General features: G+C 45.0%; 1 protein-coding gene across 3 annotated transcripts in view; it reads right to left on the minus strand.

Annotated features, from left to right (window-relative positions):
• Positions 1-25,965, minus strand: part of LOC135516478 (glucosidase 2 subunit beta-like) — a 290,273-nt gene that overhangs the window by 108,283 nt on the left and 156,025 nt on the right. For all 3 annotated transcript variants that reach the window (XM_064940816.1, XM_064940815.1, XM_064940817.1), the window contains exons 11-12: positions 11,313-11,382; positions 796-885 (exon numbers count right to left, since the gene is read on the minus strand). In XM_064940816.1, the coding sequence (XP_064796888.1) occupies positions 796-885; positions 11,313-11,382 (160 nt within the window). The remainder of the gene's footprint in view (positions 1-795; positions 886-11,312; positions 11,383-25,965) is intronic.

Below are 25,965 nucleotides of genomic sequence, written 5' to 3' on the forward strand. Positions count from 1 at the left end.
ATTGCAACCACCCACAGGCTCAGAAGACTCTCAGCATTTTTATTTTAATCAAAATTGCAACCAACAGAGAACAGATTCTAGCTGGCAAGCAGACTGGGGATTCCATAGGGAGCCAGACAGGCAGGGAAGTGAAAGAATCCGTACTGTTGATTAAATTGAGTTGATTTAGCCGCTCAGCTTCTCCTCCAGGGTGCTTTACAGTTCTACAGAAGATATTTACCTGAGTTGGCTCAGGTTGACTAAGGTAAGGCGGCTTCAAGTCTTCAAGGTAGGAAGACCGACATGCAAACCTCCGGCTGTGTTTTTTAAAATTTAATTTAATTTAAAAAAAAACATTTTTTTTAAATATCATCGTTATTTATACAGGTTAGTCTCACTGAGATAAACAATCTATTTTACAAGAGCTACCTGGTCCAGAAGCACACCTAACATCATCTCTTAATACAATGAGGCTCTAGGGTCTATGGTCACCCTTAGTATGAAAAGCCACTTTCAGTTGGATATCCATTGCACAGTATAACGTCGGAATGTAGAATGTAGAATTTCCTTCAACCTACAATCTATTGACCATATCAATTATACTTTTTCAACGGACCGTTTCCTTACTGAATGTTGGACTCAATGAATGCAGACAATGAAGTACATCTGCTGGTCGAAGACATTAATAATTGTTCCATTCATTACTTTCACCATTCCAAAGACCAGTTTTCTTTCTTATAAGTTGCTGCCAACCAAAAATAATGCAACGATACAACCTCAGAGTGCAGTTAAGGGTTAGATTGCAAATGTACTTACTCATAGACCTTCAGCTGGAAACATTGGTTATGCAGGGATAGAAACTCTCTCTCTGATCCGTAGTCTATGGAAAGTTTCTCCCTTAGGTCCCTTTGGGGGGGAAAAACAGTTTAAACAGAAAGCAAATTACTCATTTTTAACATTGTACTTTTGATGAGTTATTGACAATAACCTTTGCTTAAATGAAACGTCAAAAATGAGTCCCATGTATTATTTTTTTTACATTTATTTAACTAAGTCAGTTTAAGAACAAATTCTTATTTTCAATGACAGCCTAAGAACAGTGGGGTAACTGCCTGTTCAGGGGCAGAATGACAGATTTGTACCTTGTCAGGTCGGGGTTTGAACTTGCAACCTTCCGGTTACTAGTCCAACACTCTAACCACTAGGCCACTGACGGAATTAATGTGAGACACCTCTGAATGACTTTGATTAACACTAATATTAATCATATGTATCTCTATACATGGTCGATTTTTAGCAGCAGCATATTGAAACCAATTTATTTTTTAATATTATTTATCTGTTATTTCACCAGGTACAGTGCCCCCTTGAACTTTGCGACCTTTTGAATAATTTTGTATTTGTTAAAAAAGTTTGAAATATCCCCCACTTGAACTTTGCGTTTTATATCTTTTGTTTGAATAATTTTCTCCTACACTGGCCTGAGAACTCCAACACCACTTCCAATGCAGCATCTGGTCTCCCATCCAGGGATTGACACCGGGGTTAACACCCCTACGATAAGTGCCATGGGAACCCTCAGGACATTAGCTTCAAAAGCAAGCTAGCAGTGGTATGCAGGGTGGAATGCTGCTGGCAATGACATACAGTAAGTTAACATTATACCAAATACAAAACACACCGATCAAAAGACCTTTTTAAAGAAAGAAACTTCCTGACTTACGGAAGACACCTTAGGTAAAAAACGATTGCAATGTTTATTATTATATTATAATTATAATTTCTGTCACATTTAATTTCCGATTGATTATTCATGCAGTTTCATTTTAATGCAATTTTTTTTTTTATCTTAAAAGCATTGCCACCCTACCCACACCACAAAATCTAATTTGCTGAATTTACATGCCAGCTTCTGATAATATAATAATAATAATAATAACAACATTTATATATATGATAATATCTGAGTCGTTGAACCATTTAAGTAGCCTTTGCTGTTTCTTTAAAATACAATTTCAAACAAACTAATAAATAGGTGAAGAATAAGTCATAAGTCACCAAAATAAATCATTTTACATTTATCCATCATCTTACACAAAACAAATCTTGGTCATTTGTGACAGAAAAGTTTTGCATTAAATTAAAAGGACCTCTGGTCACTTTCACCTCCCTTCTAACACCTCCAACTTAGAGGGACTGGATTGGTGAAGGGGCATGAAGATGACGTGCCCCTTTAGACTGTTTCGGTATTGCAATGTCACCAATTATCAGGCCGAAGCAGACTGGCATTCCCTCCCTAATCGAGGATCCAGGAACGGAGCCCGTTATCTCTCACGTTGCAAAGGCTCCATTTCCATATTTATGATACACAAATGCTAATGCATTTTGGTTGAGGCGGGTACTCTCTCTGGGCTGATACGGTGGAGTGGGGTCTCCCACTAAGGTCACAAAGGCAATTGTGTATGTATGTGTGTATGTGTGTGTGTGTGTGTGTGTGTGTGTATGTATGTGTGTATGTGTGTATGTGTGTATGTGTATGTATGTGTGTATGTGTGTGTATGTGTGTATGTGTGTATGTGTGTGTGTGTGTGTGTGTGTGTGCGTGTGTGTGTGTACACTGCCATTCAAAAGTTTAGGGTCACATTGTTTTTGTCCATTAAAAAAAAACAGAAATACAGTGTAGATATTGTTAATGTTGGAAATGACTATTGTAGCTGGAAAAGTCAGATTTTTAATGGAATATCTATATAGGAGTACAGAGGCCTATTATCAACAACCATCACTCCTGTGTTCCAATGGCACGCTGTGTTAGCTAATCCTAGTTTATAATTTGTAAAAGGCTAATTGATCATTAGAAAACCCTTTTGCAATTATGATAGCACAGCTGAAAACGGTTGTTCCTGATTAAAGATGCAATAAATCTGGACTTCTTTAGACTAGTTTAGTATCTGGAGCATCAGTATTTGTGGGTTCGATTACTGGCCACAAAATGGCTAGAAACAAATAACTTTCTTCTGAAACTTGTCAGTCTATTCTTGTTCTGGTGAATGAAGGCTATTCCATGTGAGACATTGCCAAGAAACTGAAGATCTCGAACAACGCTGTGTACTACTCCCTTCACAGAACAGCGCAAACTGTCTCTAACCAGAATAGAAAGAGGAGTGGGAGGCCCCGGTGAACAACTGAGCAAGAGGACAAGAACGTTAGAGTGTCTAGTTTGAGAAACAGACACCTCATAAGTCCTCAACAGCAGCTTCATTAAATAGTACCCACAAAACGCCAGTCTCAACTTCAACAGTGAAGAGGTAACTCTGGGATGCTGGCCTTCTAGGCAGAGTTGCAAAGAAAAAGCCGTATCTCAGACTGGCCAATAAAAAGAAAAGATTAAGATGGGCAAAATAACACAAACACTGGACAGATGAACTCTGCCTAGAAGACCAGCATCCCAGATTCACCTCCTCTCACTCCCAGTAGGTCAGAAGTAAAAGTATGCCACAAGTAAAAGTATGCTTGGGGTCATTGTCCATTTGGAAGACCAAGCTTTTACCTTCCTGACTGATGTCTTGAGATGTTGCTTTAATATATCCACATACTTTTTCAACCTCATGGTGCCATCTATTTTGCAAAATACACCAGTCCCTCCTGCAGCAAAGCACCCCCACAACATGATGCTGCCACCCCCGTGCTTCACGGTTGGGATGGTATTCTTCTCCCCCTTTTTCCTCCAAACATAACGATGGTCATTATGGCTATTTTTGCGTCATCAGACCAAAAGACATTTGTCCAAAAAGTACGATTTTTGTCCATATGTGCAGTTGCAAACCGTAGTCTGCCTTTTTATGGCGGTTTTGGAGCAGTGACTTCTTCCTTGCTGAGCGGAATTTCAGGTTATGTCGATATAGGACTCGTTTTACTGTGGATATAGATACTTTTGTACCTGTTTCCTCCAGCATCTTCACAAGGTCCTTTTCTGTTGTTCTGGGATTGATTTGCACTTTTTGCACCAAGGTATGTTTATCTCTAGGAGTCAGAACGCGTCTCCTTCCTGAGCAGAATGATAGCTGCGTGGTCCCATGATGTTTATACTTGCGCACTATTGGTTGTACAGATGAACATGGTACCTTCAGGGGTTTGGAAATTGATCCCAAGGATGAACCAGACATGTGGAGGTCTACAATTCTTGGCAAATTTTTTTGTGTGATTTTCCCATGATGTCAAGCAAAGAGGCACTGAGTTTGAAGGTAGGCCTTGAAATACATCCACAGGTACACCTCCAATTGACTCAAATTATGTCAATTAGCCTAGCAGAAGCTTCTAAAGCCATGACATCATCTTCTGGAATTTTCCAAGCTGTTTAAAGGCACAGTCAACTTAGTGTATGTAAACTTCTGACCCACTGGAGTTGTGATACAGTGAATTACAAGTGAAATAATCTGTCTGTAAACAATTGTTGGAAAAATTACTTGTGTCATGCACAAAGTAGATGTCCTAACCGACTTGCTAAAGCTATAGTTTGTTTACAATAAATTTGTGGAGTGGTTGAAAAACGAGTTTTAATGACTCTAATCTAAGTGTATGTAATCTTCCGACTACAACTGTATGGTGTCCAGGGCTGGGGGCTGAGGGGGGTCTATAACAAGAGGCAACAGTGAGAGAGTTATTTCTGGAAAGGTGGTTTTTGAAAAGTAGAAGCTCAAACTGTTTGTGCACAGACCTGGATAGTAAGACAGAACTCAGGCTATCACTGCAGTAGATTGCAACTCCACCCCCTTTGGCAGTTCTATCTTGATGGAAAATGTTGTAGTTGGGAATGAACATTTCTGAGTTTTTGGTGGCCTTCCTAAGCCAGGTTTCAGAGACGGCAAGGACATCAGGGTTGGCGGAGTGTGCTAAAGCAGTGAGTAAAACAAACTTAGGGAGGAGGCTTCTGATGTTAACATGCATAAAACCAAGGCTTTTATGGTTATAGAAGTCAACAAAAGAGGGTGCCTGGGGAATAGGTGTAGTACAGGGGACTACAGGGCCTGGATTCACCTCTACATCACCAGAAGAACAGACGAGGAGTAGGATAAGGGTACGGCTAAAGGCTATAAGAACTGGTGCGTTGGGAATCAGCACAACAGTTTTCAGCTGTGCTAATATAATTGCAAAATGGTTTTCTAATGATCAATTAATCAAATTATAAACTTGGATTAGTTAACACAACGTGCCATTGGAACACAGGAGTGATGGTTGCTGATAATGGCAATTTGATGTTATTTTTATGAACAATTTTATTTGCTTTTCTCAAAAAAAAGGAGAATTCTAAGTGACCCCAAACTTTTTGAACGGTAGTTTGTTTATGTATGTATGTATGTGTATGTGTGTGTGTGTGTGTGTGTGTGTGTGTGTGTGTGTGTGTGTGTGTGTGTGTGTGTGTGTGTGTGTGTGTGTGTGTGTGTGTGTGTGTGTGTGTGTGTGTGTGTGTGTGTATGTATGTATGTATGTATGTATGTATGTATGTATGTATGTATGTATGTATGTATGTATGTATGTATGTATGTATAGTGCCTTGCGAAAGTATTCGGACCCCATTGAACTTTGCGACCTTTTGCCACATTTCAGGCTTCAAACATAAAGATATAAAACTGTATTTTTTTGTGAAGAATCAACAACAAGTGGGACACAATCATGAAGTGGAACGACATTTATTGGATATTTCAAACTTTTTTAACAAATCAAAAACTGAAAAATTGGGCGGAGATTTGTCTTCCAACAAGACAATGATCCAAAACATAAAGCAAAATCTACAATGGAATGGTTCAAAAATAAACATATCCAGGTGTTACAATGGCCAAGTCAAAGTCCAGACCTGAATCCAATCGAGAATCTGTGGAAAGAACTGAAAACTGCTGTTCACAAATGCTCTCCATCCAACCTCACAGAGCTCGAGCAGTTTTGCAAGGAGGAATGGGAAATAATTTCAGTCTCTCGATGTGCCAAACTGATAGAGACATACCCCAAGCGACTTACAGCTGTAATCGCAGCAAAAGGTGGCGCTACAAAGTATTAACTTAAGGGGGCTGAATAATTTTGCACGCCCAATTTTTCAGTTTTTGATTTGTTAAAAAAGTTTGAAATATCCAATAAATATCATTCCACTTCATGATTGTGTCCCACTTGTTGTTGATTCTTCACAAAAAAATACAGTTTTATGTTTGAAGCCTGAAATGTGGCAAAAGGTCGCAAAGTTCAAGGGGGCCGAATACATTCGCAAGGCACTGTATGTGTGTGTATGTATGTATTTTGAATTTTCCTGTAGGGTTCTTGATGAACTGCGCTTCACCCAGCACTGGTGCAAGGTGCGCTCTCCACAACGATCATATCCCCAAGGCCGAAGCAAGGAAAATAATAGGTTACAGTGGGTCACACTGTAATGCCAAAGCAAGGCATACACAGGTAAGTGGGACACACACACAGGCATGCGCGAGAGAGAGAGAGAGAGAGAGAGAGAGAGAGAGAGAGAGAGAGAGAGAGAGACAGAGACAGAGACAGAGACAGAGAGAAATAAAGCAACACTAGACACTATGGAACACAAAGCTTTTACTATCTCATCCTGGAATATACAAGGTCTGAGGTCATCTGTCATTTGGACTAAAAAGCTGGAACCTAAACTTCACCAAAGCAATTGGAAATACAGACGTCGTCAACGTACAAGATACAGGGTATAGAGGAGACAGACCTATTGGTTTCCCTCTAGGTTCCAGAGAGAAGGACCTACTGGTTACCCTCTAGGTTACAGAGAGAAGGACCTACTGGTTTCCCTCTAGGTTACAGAGAGAAGGACCTACTGGTTTCCCTCTAGGTTACAGAGAGCTGGTAGTCCCCATCCACCACACTACCAGGTGGGTGGTATAGAGGAGACAGACCTACTGGTTGCCCTCTAGGTTACAGAGAGCTGGTAGTCCCCATCCACCACACTACCAGGTGGGTGGTATAGAGGAGATGGACACACTGGTTGTCCTCTAGGTTACAGAGAGCTGGTAGTCCCATCCACCACACTACCAGGTGGGTGGTATAGAGGAGACAGACCTACTGGTTGCCCTCTAGGTTACAGAGAGCTGGTAGTCCCCATCCACCAAATGACCAGGTGTGAAACATGGAAGAGACTCACGGGGTATGCTAATTCTGTATAAAGCAGACCTAACCCACTCGATTCAATTAGTGAAAACAGGAACATTTTACATCTGGCTAGAAATTAATAAGGAAATTATCTCAACAGAGTGCAATTTCCTTATGTGTTTTACCTATATCCCTAGAATCCTCATTCTCTAATGATGACAGCTTCTCCATCTTAGAGGGGGAGAGAAACCATTTCCAGGCCCAGGGACATGTACTAGTCTGTTGCGACCTAAATGCCAGAACTGACCAAAACCTGACTGTCTCAGCACACAGGGGGACATACACTTACCTGGAGTTGACAGTATTCCCTCCCAAATATGCCCCGTCAACAACAACCTTGGGAAAATCCTCTGCATTATCATTAACAGCAGACTCGTACATTTCCTCAATGAAAACAATGTACTGAACAAATGTCAATATTTATATATATTTTTTACCAAATTACCGTACAACAGACCACGTATTCACCCTGCACACCCTAATTGACAAACAAACAAACCAAAACAAAGGCAAAGTCTTCTCATGCTTTGTTGATTTCCAAAAATCACCGGGGGCAAACTACCTGCCCCCCAGGACACCTACAACACCCATTGTCATAGGAAGGCCAAAAAAATCATAAAGGACAACAACCACCCGAGCAACTGACTGCTCACCCTGCTACAATCCAAAAGGCGAGGTCAATACAGGTGCATCAACGCTGGGATTGAGAGACTGAAAAAAAGCTTCTATCTCAAGGCCATCAGACTGTTAAACAGCCGTCACTAACACAGAGAGGCTGCTGCCTACATACGGACTTGAAATCATTGGCCACTTTAATAAATAGATCACTAGTCACTTTAATAATGTTTATATATCTTGCATTACACATCCCATATGTCCACCACCGTTATAAAGTTTGAGGTCACTTGGAAATGTCCTTGTTGTTTCAAGAAAAGCACATTTTCTGTCCATTCAAATAACATCAAATTGATCAGAAATACAGTGTAGATATTGTTAATGTTGTAAATGACTATCGTAGCTGGAAACAGCTGATTTTTAAATGGAATATCTACATAGCTGTACAAAGGCCCATTATCAGCAACCATCACTCCTGTGTTCCAATAGCACGTTATGTTAATCCAAGTTCATCATTTTTAAAAGGCCAACTGATCATTAGAAAACCCTTTTGCAATTATGTTAGCACAGCTGAAAATTGTTGTTCCTGATTAAAGAAGCAATAAAACTGGCTTTCTTTAGACTAGTTGAGTATCTGAAGCATCAGCATTTGTGGGTTCGATTACAGGCTCAAAATGGCCAGACACAAATAACTTTCTTCTGAAACTCGTCAGTCTATTGTTGTTCTGAGAAATTAAGGCTATTCCAAGTGAAAAATTGCAAAGAAACTGAAGATCTTGTACAACACTGTGTACTACTCCCTTCACAGAAAAGCTCAGACTGGCTCTAACCAGAATAGAAAGAGGAGTGGGAGGCCCCAGTGCACAACTGAGCAAGAGGACAAGTACATTAGAGAGTCTAGTTTGAGAAACAGACGCCGCACAAGTCCTCAACTGGCAGCTTCATTAAATAGTATCCGCAAAACACCAGTCTCAACGTCAACAGTGAAAAGGCAACTCCGGGATGCTGGCCTTCTAGGCAGAGTTGTAAAGAAAAAGCCATATCTCAGACTGGCCAATAAAAAGAAAAGATTAAGATCGGTAAAAGGAACTCTGCCTAGAAGGCCCAGCATCCCAGAGTGATGGTTGCTGATAATGGGCCTCTGTACTCTGTCATGACATTACCCTGTTGCACTGAAAGAATATGATATCAGATCAGTTGTCATCTGAGACATTATTACTGATGATAGGATGACATAAACTGTATATTGGAAAGTCTACACATTCTAGTTATCAGATTAACATGGAATTGTCGTGCAATTTAAATGTTTAAATATGAAACTATTTGTGAAAAGATTAAATGTAATTTTAGTTTTTAAAATGAGGGAATTGTTTTCAGAAGTAAAATATGCCCAATCGTGGCCACACCCACGTGAATAGGCATTGGTTGGAAAGGATGAACCAACTCCTTTACTACATTTCTATAAGAGCCCCCGTGACCCAATTCAAGGCAAACTAAGCCGACATCAGCATATTAGCACATCATTACAACTCTGTATATACACATACAATTACATTTTTACTAAATTTATAATTTTGTAACTTTTGTAAGTGTAATGTTTACTGTTCATTTTTATTGTTTATTTCACTTTTGTTTATTATCTATTTCACTTGCTTTGGCAATGTTAACATGTGTTCCACATGCCAATAAAGCCCTTCAATTGAAATTGAGAGAAAGAGAAAGAGAGAAAGAGAGATGAGTCATATCTCTTGTTCCACCATGCATGGTTGATATGGGGTGCACATGGGTCACTTGACCAGGGGCATTATTTGACCAGGGGCATTATTTGACCAGGGGCATTATTTGACCAGGGGAATCATTTGACCAGGGGCATCATTTGACCAGGGGCATCATTTGACCAGGGGAATCATTTGACCAGGGGAATCATTTGACCAGGGGCATCATTTGACCAGGAGAATCATTTGACCAGGGGAATCATTTGACCAGGGGATTCATTTGAACAAGGGAATCATTTGACCAGGGGAATCATTTGACCAGGGGAATCATTTCACCAGGGAAATAATTTGACCAGGGGAATCATTTGACCAGGGGAATCATTTGACCAGGGGATTCATTTCACCAGGGGAATCATTTGACCAGGGGAATCATTTCACCAGGGGATTCATTTCACCAGGGGAATCATTTGACCAAGGGAATCATTTGACCAGGGGAATCATTTCACCAGGAGCATTCACAGAAGGGTGGAAAATGAAGAAGTAGAACAACTGGAGTCATGCTAGAATCTTTCTCCCTTCGCTCACACAGGCTTTATTTTCATTATAAAAGCTTGACCTTTCCACAACTCTCTGATTGTAGCTGCCTATCTCCTGTCTCCCCAGTGTAATGAACAGTTTACCAGCCCCGGGTCTACAGTACAGTAGCAACTCCCTATCGACGCTGCTGTCTGTATGGCCGTCTGGCTGGCTGTCTGTCTGCCTGCCTGTCTGTCTGCCTGCCTGTCTGTCTGTCTGTCTGTCTGTCTGTCTGTCTGTCTGTCTGTCTGTCTGTCTGTCTGTCTGTCTGTCTGTCTGTCTGTATATCTGACTGTCTGGCTGTATGTCTGTCTGTCTGTCTGTCTGTCTGTCTGTCTGGCTGGCTGTATGTATGTCTGTCTGTCTGTCTGTCTGTCTGTCTGTCTGTCTGTTTGTCTGTATATCTGACTGTATGGATGTCTGTCTGTCTGTCTGTCCGTCTGTCTGCCTGTATATCTGACTGTCAGTATGGCCGTCTGGCAGGCTGTCTGTCTGGCTGGCTGTATGGATGTCTGTCTGTCTGCCTGCCTTTATATCTGACTGTCTGTATGTCTGGCTAAGAGCTCTGTGCAAACATCTCGGGAACGACTGGCTGCAAATAGGAAATCCTGCAGTGGCTTTTTTTTCCCACTGTGTGATCACGCTGGAACATGTATTCCTATGTGGTATTATTGCATGTTAGCAAGTATGTGTTTTGTGCTCAATGGTATGCATGACATGTCCTCTGTTTACTGTATCTCTAGTGTAAAGTCATTCATTCCTGGGGAAATGGTCAAATTTGATGTCTGCTTGAAGAAAATGACAGAAAAGTAACAGCAAAAATGGTCAACTAACCACCTTTACAACCCTCTACATGAATATGTATGTTGAAATCTTTGGGTATTTTGAATTTGTGACAGCATTTCACTTTTTTTTTTCTCACAGAGCTACACAATTACAACATGGGCATAATTGTCAGCTATTTTGTTTTACACCTGTCTTGAGACAGTGAATTCTGTCAAAAGTATTGGATTATTCATGCTCTGACAAATACCATGTTGCAGAAGAGAAATGAATTAGAATAGCCTCTCTCGACTAGCGCACGGCAGGCATCCAGGAGCATTTGTTTTTTTTTCCATCATTAAAATTCACCTAGGGTCCCTAACAGTGCAAACTCATTACTGTGCACCCGTCATCAGGGAGAGGTGCAAAGCAAAAAACGCACAGCGTTCAGTTCTTTCTAAGGGCAATTGGGCCAAGAAGAGTATCCAAGATGTATTCTCTTACCTGATTTCCATGTACACCGTATCGTACACGTCTTCAACTCTCTTTAGATCAGCAGCCGCCTTTTCAGCAGCTAGGGAAAAAAGAAAGAAAGAAAGAAATTCCTAAAAATTAAAAAATTAAATAAATGCATGATTTATTGTCACCTACGCCGTAGTAGCACGGCGCCCCTGGAGAAAAATAGGGTTAAATGCCTTGCTCAACGGCACATCTGATGAGATTAAAAATATGTCAATCAAATCAAATGTTATTTGTCACATGCACCTAATACAACAGGTGTAGTAGACCTTACAGTGAAATGCTGAATACAACAGGTGGAGTAGACCTTATAGTGAAATGCTGAATACACCAGGTGTAGTAGACCTTACAGTGAAATGCTGAATACAACAGGTGTAGTAGACCTTACAGTGAAATGCTGAATACAACAGGTGTAGTAGACCTTACAGTGAAATGCTGAATACACCAGGTGTAGTAGACCTCACAGTGAAATGCTGAATACAACAGGTGTAGTAGACCTTATAGTGAAATGCTGAATACACCAGGTGTAGTAGACCTTATAGTGAAATGCTGAATACAACAGGTGTAGTAGACCTTATAGTGAAATGCTGAATACACCAGGTGTAGTAGACCTTACAGTGAAATGCTGAACACACCAGGTGTAGTAGACCTTACAGTGAAATGCTGAATACAACAGGTGTAGTAGATCTTATAGTGAAATGCTGAATACAACAGGTGTAGTAGACCTTATAGTGAAATGCTGAATACAACTGGTGTAGTAGACCTTACAGTGAAATGCTGAATACAACAGGTGTAGTAGACCTTACAGTGAAATGCTGAATACAACAGGTGTAGTAGACCTTACAGTGAAATGCTGAATCCACAGGTGTAGTAGACCTTACAGTGAAATGCTGAATACAACAGGTGTTGCAGACCTTACAGTGAAATGCTGAATACAACAGGTGTAGTAGACCTCACAGTGAAATGCTGAATACAACAGGTGTAGTAGACCTTACAGTGTAATGCTGAATACAACAGGTGTAGTAGAGCTAATAATGGAGCAGCAGTGAAATAACAATATCGAGGTTATATACAGGGGGTACAGGTACAGAGTCAATGTGGAGGCTATATACAGGAGGTTACCGGTACAGAGTCAATGTGGAGGCTATATACAGGGGGTACCGGTACAGAGTCAATGTGGAGGCTATATACAGGGGGTACCGGTACAGAGTCAATGTGGAGGCTATATACAGGGGGTACCGGTACAGAGTCAATGTGGAGGCTATATACAGGGGGTACCGGTACAGAGTCAATGTGGAGGCTATATACAGGGGGGTACAGGTACAGAATCAATGTCGAGGCTATATACAGGGGGTACCGGTACAGAGTCAATGTGGAGGTTAGATGAAATAGATGAAATAGATGAAATCTCGCTTCTTGTGACGGCCGGCCGCCCAACAACCTGCCCGCTTGACCCTATCCCCTCCTCTCTTCTCCAGACCATTTCCGGAGACCTTCTCCCTTACCTCACCTCGCTCATCAACTCATCCCTGACCGCTGGCTACGTCCCTTCCGTCTTCAAGAGAGCGAGAGTTGCACCCCTTCTGAAAAAACCTTCACTCGATCCCTCCGATGTCAACAACTACAGACCAGTATCCCTTCTTTCTTTTCTCTCCAAAACTCTTGAACGTGCCGTCCTTGGCCAGCTCTCCCGCTATCTCTCTCAGAATGACCTTCTTGATCTAAATCAGTCAGGTTTCAAGACTAGTCATTCAACTGAGACTGCTCTTCTCTGTATCACGGAGGCGCTCCGCACTGCTAAAGCTAACTCTCTCTCCTCTGCTCTCATCCTTCTAGACCTATCGGCTGCCTTCGATACTGTGAACCATCAGATCCTCCTCTCCACCCTCTCCGAGTTGGGCATCTCCGGCGCGGCCCACGCTTGGATTGCGTCCTACCTGACAGGTCGCTCCTACCAGGTGGCGTGGCGAGAATCTGTCTCCTCACCACGCGCTCTCACCACTGGTGTCCCCCAGGGCTCTGTTCTAGGCCCTCTCCTATTCTCGCTATACACCAAGTCACTTGGCTCTGTCATAACCTCACATGGTCTCTCCTATCATTGCTATGCAGACGACACACAATTAATCTTCTCCTTTCCCCCTTCTGATGACCAGGTGGCGAATCGCATCTCTGCATGTCTGGCAGACATATCAGTGTGGATGACGGATCACCACCTCAAGCTGAACCTCGGCAAGACGGAGCTGCTCTTCCTCCCGGGGAAGGACTGCCCGTTCCATGATCTCGCCATCACGGTTGACAACTCCATTGTGTCCTCCTCCCAGAGCGCTAAGAACCTTGGCGTGATCCTGGACAACACCCTGTCGTTCTCAACTAACATCAAGGCGGTGGCCCGTTCCTGTAGGTTCATGCTCTACAACATCCGCAGAGTACGACCCTGCCTCACACAGGAAGCGGCGCAGGTCCTAATCCAGGCACTTGTCATCTCCAGTCTGGATTACTGCAACTCGCTGTTGGCTGGGCTCCCTGCCTGTGCCATTAAACCCCTACAACTCATCCAGAACGCCGCAGCCCGTCTGGTGTTCAACCTTCCCAAGTTCTCTCACGTCACCCCGCTCCTCCGCTCTCTCCACTGGCTTCCAGTTGAAGCTCGCATCCGCTTCAAGACCATGGTGCTTGCCTACGGAGCTGTGAGGGGAACGGCACCGCAGTACCTCCAGGCTCTGATCAGGCCCTACACCCAAACAAGGACACTGCGTTCATCCACCTCTGGCCTGCTCGCCTCCCTACCACTGAGGAAGTACAGTTCCCGCTCAGCCCAGTTAAAACTGTTCGCTGCTCTGGCCCCCCAATGGTGGAACAAACTCCCTCACGACGCCAGGACAGCGGAGTCAATCATCACCTTCCGGAGACACCTGAAACCCCACCTCTTTAAGGAATACCTAGGATAGGATGAAGTAATCCTTCTCACCCCCCCCTTAAATGATTTAGATGCACTATTGTAAAGTGGCTGTTCCACTGGATGTCATAAGGTGAATTCACCAATTTGTAAGTCGCTCTGGATAAGAGCGTCTGCCAAATGACTTAAATGTAAATGTATATACAGGGGTACCGATACAGAGTCAATGTGGAGGCTATACACAGGGGGTACAGGTACAGAGTCAATGTGGATACTATATACAGGGGGTACCGGTACAGAGTCAATGTGGAGGCTATATACATGGGGTACAGGTACAAAGTCAATGTGCAGGCTATATACAGGGGGGTACCGGTACAGAGTCAATGTGGAGGCGATATACAGGGGGTAGAGGTACAGAGTCAATGTGGAGGCTATATACAGGGGGTACCGGTACAGAGTCAATGTGGAGGCTATATACAGGGTGTTACGGTACAGAGTCAATGTGGAGGCTATATACAGGGTGTTACGGTACAGAGTCAATGTGGAGGCTATATACAGGGGGTACGGGTACAGAGTCAATGTGGAGGCTATATACAGGGGGGTACAGGTAAAGAATCAATGTGGAGGCTATATACAGGGGGTACCGGTACAGAGTCAATGTGGAGGTTATATACAGGGGGTAACGGTACAGAGTCAATGTGGAGGCTATATACATGGGGTACAGGTACAAAGTCAATGTGCAGGCTATATACAGGGGGGTACCGGTACAGAGTCAATGTGGAGGCGATATACAGGGGGTAGAGGTACAGAGTCAATGTGGAGGCTATATACAGGGGGTACCGGTACAGAGTCAATGTGGAGGCTATATACAGGGTGTTACGGTACAGAGTCAATGTGGAGGCTATATACAGGGTGTTACGGTACAGAGTCAATGTGGAGGCTATATACAGGGGGTACGGGTACAGAGTCAATGTGGAGGCTATATACAGGGGGGTACAGGTAAAGAATCAATGTGGAGGCTATATACAGGGGGTACCGGTACAGAGTCAATGTGGAGGTTATATACAGGGGGTAACGGTACAGAGTCAATGTGGAGGCTATAAACAGGGGGTACAGGTACAGAGTCAATGTGGATACTATATGCAGGGGGTACCGGTACAGAGTCAATGTGGAGGCTTTATACAGGGGGGTACCGGTACAGAGTCAATGTGGAGGCTATATACAGGGGGTACAGGTACAGAGTCAATGTGGAGGCTATATACAGGGGGTACCGGTACAGAGTCAATGTGGAAGCTATATACAGGGGGTATCGGTACAGAATCGATGTGGAGGCTATATACAGGGGGTATCGGTACAGAGTCAATGTGGAGGCTATATACAGGGGGGTACAGGTACAGAATCAATGTCGAGGCTATATACAGGGGGTACCAGTACAGAGTCAATGTGGAGGCTATATACAGGGGGTACCGGTACAGAGTCAATGTGGAGGCTATATACAGGGGTACCGGTACAGTGTCAATGTGGAGGCTATATACAGGGGGTACGGGTACAGAGTCAATGTGGAGGCTATATACAGGGTTACCGGTACACAGTCAATGTGGAGGCTATATACAGGGAGTACGGGTACAGAGTCAATGTGGAGGCTATATACAGGGGGTACGGGTACAGAGTCAATGTGGAGGCTATATACAGGGGGTACCGGTACAGAGTCAATGTGGAGGCTATATACAGGGGGTACAGGTACAGAGTCAATGTGGAGGCTATATACAGGGGGTACCGGTACAGAGTCGATGTGGAGGCTATATACAGGGGGTACCAGTACAGAGTCAATGTGGAGGCTATATACAGGGGGTACCGGTACAGAGTCAATGTGGAGGCTATATACAGGGGGTACCGGTACAGAGTCAATGTGGAGGCTATATACAGGGGGTACCGGTACAGTGTCAATGTGGAGGCTATATACAGGGGGTACCGGTACAGAGTCAATGTGGAGGCTATATACAGGGGGTACCGGTACAGAGTCAATGTGGAGGCTATATACAGGGGGTACCGGTACAGAGTCAATGTGGAGGCTATATACATGGGGTACCAGTACAGAGTCAATGTGGAGACTATATACAGGGGGTACCGGTACAGAGTCAATGTGGAGGCTATATACAGGGTGTACCGGTACAGAGTCAATGTGGAGGCTATATACAGGGTATTACGGTACAGAGTCAATGTGGAGACTATATACAGGGGGTACCGGTACAGAGTCAATGTGGAGGCTATATACAGGGGGTACCGGTACAGAGTCAATGTGGAGGCTATATACAGGGGGTACCGGTACAGAGTCAATGTGGAGGCTATATACAGGGGGTACCAGTACAGAGTCAATGTGGAGGCTATATACAGGGGGTACCGGTACAGAGTCAATGTGGAGGCTATATACAGGGGGTACCGGTACAGAGTCAATGTGGAGGCTATATACAGGGGGTACCAGTACAGAGTCAATGTGGAGGCTATATACAGGGGGTACCGGTACAGAGTCAATGTGGAGGCTATATACAGGGGGTACCGGTACAGAGTCAATGTGGAGGCTATATACATGGGGTACCAGTACAGAGTCAATGTGGAGGCTATATACAGGGGGTACCGGTACAGAGTCAATGTGGAGGCTATATACAGGGGGTACCGGTACAGAGTCAATGTGGAGGCTATATACAGGGGCACCGGTTAGTCGAGGTAATATGTACATGCAGGTAGAGTTATTAAAGTGACTCTACCAACATGTAGGTTTGGGTATTGAACCAGCAACCTTTCGGTTACTGGCCCAACACTCTAACCGCTAGGCTTGCTATCAGTGATGCATAGTGTGGTGTCTAAACATCCTGTGTGTTGCCAAACAGTGGCTGTTGATGTCTGCCAGTGGTGATGTGTCTGGGTCTGGGAGAGGAGACGCTGAGTTGTAAACAAACACACATGCTATTTCCAGGTGTGGTGGCAGCAGAGGAGCCTGCGGTCTTAATGAGTCACTTCATAGTGACAATAGAGTGCTAACGGAAAGATGAGATGAGACTAGACGGTCATGGGAAAGGTTTGAGCCAAAGCATTCACTGCTTCATTTTTACTGTACATGCTAGTACTATGATCGTGTGATGTCAGGATGACATGACATTATTGATAATTCTACATTGTATGAGCGATTGTGACAGTTAACGGTGCAATGTGGCAGCTAACAGTGCATTGTGACAGTTAACGGTGCAGTGTGACAGCTAACAGTGCATTGAGACAGCTAACAGTGCAGTGTGACAGCTAACAGTGCATTGAGACAGCTAACAGTGCATTGAGACAGCTAACAGTGCATTGAGACAGCTAACAGTGCATTGAGACAGCTAACAATGCATTGAGACAGCTAACAATGCATTGTGACAGCTAACGGTGCAGTGTGACAGCTAACGGTGCATTGTGACAGCTAACAGTGCATTGAGACAGCTAACAGTGCATTGAGACAGCTAACAGTGCATTGAGACAGCTAACGGTGCATTGTGACAGCTAACAGTGCATTGTGACAGCTAACGGTGCATTGTGACAGCTAACAGTGCATTGTGACAGCTAACAGTGCATTGAGACAGCTAACGGTGCATTGTGACAGCTAACAGTGCATTGAGACAGCTAACAGTGCATTGAGACAGCTAACAGTGCATTGAGACAGCTAACAATGCATTGTGACAGCTAACGGTGCAGTGTGACAGCTAACAGTGCATTGTGACAGCTAACAGTGCATTGAGACAGCTAACGGTGCATTGTGACAGCTAACAGTGCATTGAGACAGCTAACGGTGCATTGAGACAGCTAGCAGTACATTGAGACAGCTAGCGGTGCATTGAGACAGCTAGCAGTGCATTGAGACAGCTAACAGTGCATTGAGATAGCTAACGGTGCATTGAGACAGCTAACAGTGCATTGAGATAGCTAGCAGTGCATTGAGACAGCTAGCAGTGCATTGAGACAGCTAACAGTGCATTGAGATAGCTAACGGTGCATTGAGACAGCTAACAGTGCATTGAGATAGCTAGCAGTGCATTGAGATAGCTAGCAGTGCATTGAGACAGCTAACAGTGCATTGAGATAGCTAACGGTGCATTGAGACAGCTAACAGTGCATTGAGATAGCTAACAGTGCATTGAGATAGCTAACAGTGCATTGAGACAGCTAACAGTGCATTGAGATAGCTAACAGTGCATTGAGACAGCTAACAGTGCATTGAGATAGCTAATGGTGCATTGAGACAGCTAACGGTGCATTGTGACCAAAATGCACTGTTAGCTGTCTCAATGCACCGTTAGCTGTCTCAATGCACTGCGTTAGCTGTCTCAATGCACTGTTAGCTGTCTCAATGCACCGTTAGCTGTCTCAATGCACTGTTAGCTGTCTCAATGCACTGTTAGCTGTCTCGATGCACTGTTAGCTGTCTCAATGCACCGTTAGCTATCTCAATGCACTGTTAGCTGTCACAATGCACTGTTAACTGTCACAATGCACTTTTAGATCTCACAATCGCTCGCACAATGTAGAATAATGATAACCATTTAGAAACACAAAGCTGAACGGGTGGGGGGGGGGGGGTTGATAACCATTCAGAAACACAAAGCTGAACGGTCGGGGGGTTAAAAGCCATTCAGAAACACAAAGCTGAACGGGTGGGGGGGGTTAAAAGCCATTCAGAAACACAAAGCTGAACGGGTGGGGGGGGGGGGGGCCATTCAGAAACACAAAGCTGAACAGGTGGGGGGGGGGTTAAAAACCATTCAGAAACACAAAGCCAGTGAGAAACAAGAAATGTATAAAAAAAACAAAGAAAAAGAGAGAGAGGAAGAAAGTAGAAACTCGAAGTAGAGCAGCTTAGTGAACTCTAGTTTCATTGTTTTACTAGCTGATAGTCCAGGGGATTTACTGTGTTTCTGAAGAGAGGAGGGCACTAGCGATACGATTCAGAGTGTTTAACAATCACATGTACAGGGTTGCAAATGTGAATTCTGGGTACAGTGAAATTCTTAGGCTTTGAGCTCCAACATGCAGGACTAAGTTAAATAAAATAATGAAAATAGTAATAATAAACAATAAAAAAATAGACATATCACTACATACATCATAACCATAGCAGAGATGAACAAAAAAAGACATGTCCATTGGGGTGGAGGCAGAGTAAAGACTGTTAGGGGGAGGGATCTTAGTGCCGTGGTTCCCCTTTATCAGCGGGGCCCAAGCGCCGTGGCAACGGGAGCACATGCGTGTGTGGCTGAGTGGGAGGCTGTCAGAGCCCGGACGGCATACCAATTAGCATGTTCATCCCATGTGGTCTCAGCTGGTCGCCCATAAAGATAGATACACCCCACTCCTCCACCTACACTCAGCCAGCCGAGACTGCAGTGTGCATCGGTCAGGCACAATGTAAAAACAAAGGGATGAGACAGTGACCCATGATCCCCCAGTAACGTAAGCAACAGGCACAACGTCTATACCACCTGCCACACACTTAAGAGTTATTGCTGCTGACGCAGTGCTGTCACTAGAGGCTGCTTAATATGGGCTGGCATGATGCTCACAACTTCTCTCTCTCCATGCACCCTCTCTCGATTTCTCTCGGCCTCTCATCACTTTCCACCCCTCTATATGTCCCTCTTCATCTCTCTCTCTCTATATCTCTCCCTGTATACACCCCTCCCTCTATGTATCTCTCTGCCGCTCTCCTCATTCTATCCATCCCTCGCTCTCAATCTCTCCCTCTGTCCTCCTCTCTCTCCCTCTATCCATCCCTCTCTCTCTCTCTGTCCATCTCTCTCTCTCTGTCCATCTCTCTCTCTCCCTCTATCCATCCCTCTCTCTCTCTGTCCATCTCTCTCTCTCCCTCTATCATCCCTCTCTCTCTCCCTCTATCCATCCCTCTCTCTCTCTCTCTCTCTCTCTCTCTCTCTGTCCATCTCTCTCTCCCTCTATCATCCCTCTCTCTCTCCCTCTATCCATCCCTCTCTCTCTCTGTCCATCTCTCTCTCCCTCTATCATCCCTCCCTCTCTCTCTGTCCATTTCTCTCTCTATGTCCATCCTTCTCTCTCCCTCTATCATCCGTCGCTCTCTCTCTCTCCCTCTATCCATCCCTCGCTGTCCATCTCTCTCTCTATCTCTCTCTCTGTCCATCTCTCTCTCTATCTCTTGCACACCTTGTTCTGTCTGAGGCAAAGGGAGACTACAGTATACAGTTAGAGCTCTCCCAATGAGATGTTTATGACAGGTTGCATTAGTGAACAAGGCCCTCTTTTGTTGACTGACAACAGGAACTACACCAGCAATAATAACCAACTGTTTAGTAAACACCTGTTTGTATCAAACAGGACTGTGTGAAAGCACTACAACGACACAACAGTGACATGTTCGCCATGAAAAGGTCAACCTGGAGGTAAAAGAAACGAACACCTGTTTAGGAGAGGTGCCGGCAAGCAGAGTAGAACACCTGTTTAGGAGAGGTGCTGTCAGAGTAGAACAGAGTAGAACACCTGTTTAGGAGAGGTGCTGTCAGGCTAGCAGAGTAGAACACCTGTTTAGGAGAGGTGCTGGCTAGCAGAGTAGAACACCTGTTTAGGAGAGGTGCTGGCTAGCTGAGTAGAACACCTGTTTAGGAGAGGTGCTGGCTAGCAGAGTAGAACACCTGTTTAGGAGAGGTGCTGGCTAGCTGAGTAGAACACCTGTTTAGGAGAGGTGCTGGCTAGCAGAGTAGAACACCTGTTTAGGAGTGGTGCTGTCAGAGTAGAACAGAGTAGAACACCTGTTTAGGAGAGGTGCTGGCTAGCAGAGTAGAACACCTGTTTAGGAGAGGTGCTGGCTAGCTGAGTAGAACACCTGTTTAGGAGAGGTGCTGGCTAGCAGAGAAGAACACCTGTTTAGGAGAGGTGCTGGCTAGCTGAGTAGAACACCTGTTTAGGAGAGGTGCTGGCTAGCAGAGTATAACACCTGTTTAGGAGTGGTGCTGTCAGAGTAGAACAGAGTAGAACACCTGTTTAGGAGAGATGCTGGCTAGCTGAGAAGAACACCTGTTTAGGAGAGGTGCTGGCTAGCAGAGAAGAACACCTGTTTAGGAGAGGTGCTGTCAGAGTAGAACAGAGTAGAACACCTGTTTAGGAGAGGTGCTGGCTAGCAGAGTAGAACACCTGTTTAGGAGAGGTGCTGGCTAGCAGAGTAGAACACCTGTTTAGGAGAGGTGCTGGCTAGCTGAGTAGAACACCTGTTTAGGAGAGGTGCTGGCTAGCAGAGTAGAACACCTGTTTAGGAGAGGTGCTGGCTAGCTGAGTAGAACACCTGTTTAGGAGAGGTGCTGGCTAGCAGAGAAGAACACCTGTTTAGGAGTGGTGCTGTCAGAGTAGAACAGAGTAGAACACCTGTTTAGGAGAGGTGCTGGCTAGCAGAGTAGAACACCTGTTTAGGAGAGGTGCTGGCTAGCTGAGTAGAACACCTGTTTAGGAGAGGTGCTGGCTAGCAGAGTAGAACACCTGTTTAGGAGAGGTGCTGGCTAGCTGAGTAGAACACCTGTTTAGGAGAGGTGCTGGCTAGCAGAGTATAACACCTGTTTAGGAGTGGTGCTGTCAGAGTAGAACAGAGTAGAACACCTGTTTAGGAGAGATGCTGGCTAGCTGAGAAGAACACCTGTTTAGGAGAGGTGCTGGCTAGCAGAGAAGAACACCTGTTTAGGAGAGGTGCTGGCTAGCAGAGAAGAACACCTGTTTAGGAGAGATGCTGGCTAACTGAGAAGAACACCTGTTTAGGAGAGGTGCTGGCTAGCAGAGAAGAACACCTGTTTAGGAGAGGTGCTGGCTAGCAGAGTAGAACACCTGTTTAGGAGAGATGCTGGCTAACTGAGAAGAACACCTGTTTAGGAGAGATGCTGACTAGCAGAGTAGAACACCTGTTTAGGAGAGGTGCTGGCTAGCAGAGTAGAACACCTGTTTAGGAGAGGTGCTGGCTAGCAGAGTAGAACACCTGTTTAGGAGAGGTGCTGGCTAGCAGAGTAGAACACCTGTTTAGGAGAGATGCTGGCTAGCTGAGAAGAACACCTGTTTAGGAGAGGTGCTGGCTAGCAGAGAAGAACACCTGTTTAGGAGAGGTGCTGGCTAGCAGAGTAGAACACCTGTTTAGGAGAGATGCTGGCTAGCTGAGAAGAACACCTGTTTAGGAGAGGTGCTGGCTAGCAGAGAAGAACACCTGTTTAGGAGAGATGCTGGCTAGCTGAGAAGAACACCTGTTTAGGAGACATGCTGACTAGCAGAGAAGAACACCTGTTTAGGAGAGGTGCTGGCTAGCAGAGAAGAACACCTGTTTAGGAGAGGTGCTGGCTAGCTGAGTAGAACACCTGTTTAGGAGAGGTGCACGGAGTCGGAGGAAACACCGTGCACCTAGCAACCTTGGTTAGCGCGCACTGCGCCCGGCCCGCCACAGGAATCGCTGGTGCGCAATGAGACAAGTATATCCCTACTGGCCAAACCCTCCCTCACCCGGACGACGCTAGGCCAATTGTGCGTCGCCCCACGGACCTCCCGGTCGCGGCCGGTTACGACAGAGCCTGGGAGCGAACGCAGAGTCTACGGTGGCACAGCTGGCGCTGCAGTACAAAAGTTCTAAAATGTATTTTTTAAACTGCCTTCGATTGGTATCTGTTTCCCCTGTTTGGGGATGTTTAAAGGATCTACATTTGTAAGTGCCAATGTGTTCAGCACAGCCATTTCACTTGTAGTTTCCAACCGGTAGAGGCGCAAGGAGATGCTGTGTAAAATAGAGATTACCAATTGATATCTGAGATTTCTATTCGTGCTATAACATGAGTAATGGCCATAACATAGTCCATGCAAATACGTACATTTTAGAATGGCATATGCTAATGTTAGAAGGGAACAATATGCATGTTTTCTTTTCAAACTTGTCATATTTTTTGTTATTGTTGATCAGTGCTTCTCAACCCTCTCCTCGGTTGAACCCCAGACGTTTCAAAATGTTGTTGTAGCCCTGAGCTCACTCATCTGATTCACCTAGTCAAGGGGCTTGACGAATAGTTGACAAGTTAAATCGGGTGTGATAGCTTTGGAACAGTTCAAATACATGGAACGACTGGAGGTCCCAGAGAAGAGGTTTGAGAACGGCTGGAGGTCCCAGAGGAGAGGTTTGAGAATGGCTGGAGGTCCCAGAGGAGAGGTTTGAGAACGGCTGGAGGTCCCAGAGGAGAGGTTTGAGAACGGCTAGAGGTCCCAGGGGAGAGGTTTGAGAACGGCTAGAGGTCCCAGAGGAGAGTTTGAGAACGGCTAGAGGTCCCAGAGGAGAGGTTTGAGAACAGCTAGAGGTTCCAGAGGAGAGGTTTGAGAACGGCTGGAGACCCAGAGGAGAGTTTTGAGAACTGCTGGAGGTTCCAGAGGAGAGGTTTGAGAACGGCTAGAGGTCCCAGAGGAGAGGTTTTAGAATGGCTGGAGGTCCCAGAGGAGAGGTTTGAGAACGGCTAGAGAGCTCAGAGGAGAGGTTTGAGAATGGCTGGAGGTCCCAGAGGAGAGGTTTGAGAACGGCTAGAGAGCCCAGAGGAGAGGTTTGGGAATGGCTAGAGGTCCCAGAGGAGAGGTTTGAGAATGGCTAGAGAGCCCAGAGGAGAGGTTTGAGAACGGCTGGAGGTCCCAGGGAGAGGTTTGAGAACGGATTAGAGGTCCCAGGGGAGAGGTTTGAGAACGGCTGGAGTTCCCAGAGGAGAGGTTTGAGAACGGCTAGAGGTCCCAGAGGAGAGGTTTGAGAACGGCTAGAGGTCCCAGAGGAGAGGTTTGAGAACGGCTGGAGGTCGCATGGGAGAGTTTGAGAACGGCTAGAGGTCCCAGAGGAGAGGTTTGAGAACGGCTAGAGGTCCCAGAGGAGAGGTTTGAGAACGGCTGGAGGTCCCAGAGGAGAGGTTTGAGAACGGCTAGAGGTCCCAGAGGAGAGGGTTGAGAACGGCTGGAGGTCCCAGAGGAGAGGTGTGAGAACGGCTAGACGTCCCAGAGGAGAGGTTTGAGAACAGCTGGAGGTCCCAGAGGAGAGGCTTGAGAACGGCTAGAGGTCCCAGAGGAGAGGTTTGAGAACGGCTGGAGGTCCCAGAGGAGAGGTTTGAGAACGGCTAGAGGTCCCAGAGGAGAGGGTTGAGAACGGCTAGAGGTTCCAGAGGAGAGGTTTGAGAACGGCTAGAGGTCCCAGAGGAGAGGTTTGAGAAAGGCTAGAGGTCCCAGTGGAGAGGTTTGAGAACGGCTTGAGGTCCCAGAGGAGAGGTTTGAGAACGGCTAGAGGTCCCAGTGGAGAGGTTTGAGAATGGCTAGAGGTCCCGGAGGAGAGGTTTGAGAACCACTTTGTTTGACCAGTCATTAGAACGGTTGCGTTTGTTTACATTCACCTAATGTCGACTTGTGATGATGTCACTGTGCATCGAGTACTTCCCGGCCTTAAAGCTGTGAGATGGGGAAAAAAACACCAGTCTACAGCTCGATCTTCAACCAACACAAACAGTATACAAACTATACAAATTCACTAGTGTAATCACATAACCCTACTGTACTCTTTCCCCACTCAGTCCTCGTCCCCAGAAATGGTAACGCAGACTGTTGGGAGTTGAGCAGAGGGCAATCTATCCCGCTTTACGGCTGTGTTGGAGTGTCTGATTGTATTAGAGCTGAGTGAGTAATGCCAGCTGACAGAATTAGCATCATGTTTTGGACTATCAGAGCAGGTAATATCCCCAGTGACTAACTCAGTTGCATTCATTCTCCCACACTCCAAACCCCTATTCACAGCCATTGAAGGACATCCTGGCCCACAAATACAGCACATAGTCATCATGAAAAGCCAAATTCCTGACAACAAATGCCATTACATTAAATACAACAATTCTACCATGAGTATTGAATATTAACATCTATTGGGAAAAAAATGTATTTGGCGCGGCGAAGGAGCTCGTAGGAAGTCGTTCGACGCTGAACGCCACTCCAAATCAGCACGATGAACAGACCAACAGTCTCAGTGAATCACCTCCGCAAAACAAATGGGTTTATGAATATGTATGGCGTAACAGACGCCGAAGAGCCGACCCACTTCTGCGCCTTCGTGACTTTAGTCCCCACCTGGGGTAGCGCTGCCATCTTGCCATTTTAATGCATCAATAGGTGGTTGGCAGTAATTGCCATAGCGACGTGCTATGTCATTCATGTGAAGCACGTGAATATTTAGTCTTGACATGTTTGTGCATTTAGTCGGGGGAAAATGTACGCGTCAACTCAACCTTGGATGTATATCCTGTGATGTCATGACGAGGATCCAACGACGTCAACAGATTACAATAAAACGGTGAAATCAGTCTGCTTTAGCAAAGATCTATACCAAACATACGGACATTACATCACGTTATCACACATCCAAGTAACATAAATAATCATACTGAGACACAAAAATGAGAGGGTGGGAGTCATTTTAGGAGGGGGAGAGGAAGAGGACGGGGAGAGGCAGATAAATGACTGATAGACAAGCACTCTGTTTGTAGAGATAACAAAGGCTCCAGACATCTGGGAGAGTACACTGGAGATATTCTACAATTGCATCCCTTACAAAAACTTATAGAAATATCTTAATCTCCAATCAGCTGGGGTTGATGCCGAATACTGTTCGCTTCAGCAGCCTGGGTGGAGAGAAAAACATCTATTTCAGACAAACGCTTCAGA

Source organism: Oncorhynchus masou, chromosome 27 (genome assembly GCF_036934945.1).
Source record: "Oncorhynchus masou masou isolate Uvic2021 chromosome 27, UVic_Omas_1.1, whole genome shotgun sequence".
Classification (NCBI taxonomy): Eukaryota; Metazoa; Chordata; class Actinopteri; order Salmoniformes; family Salmonidae; genus Oncorhynchus; species Oncorhynchus masou.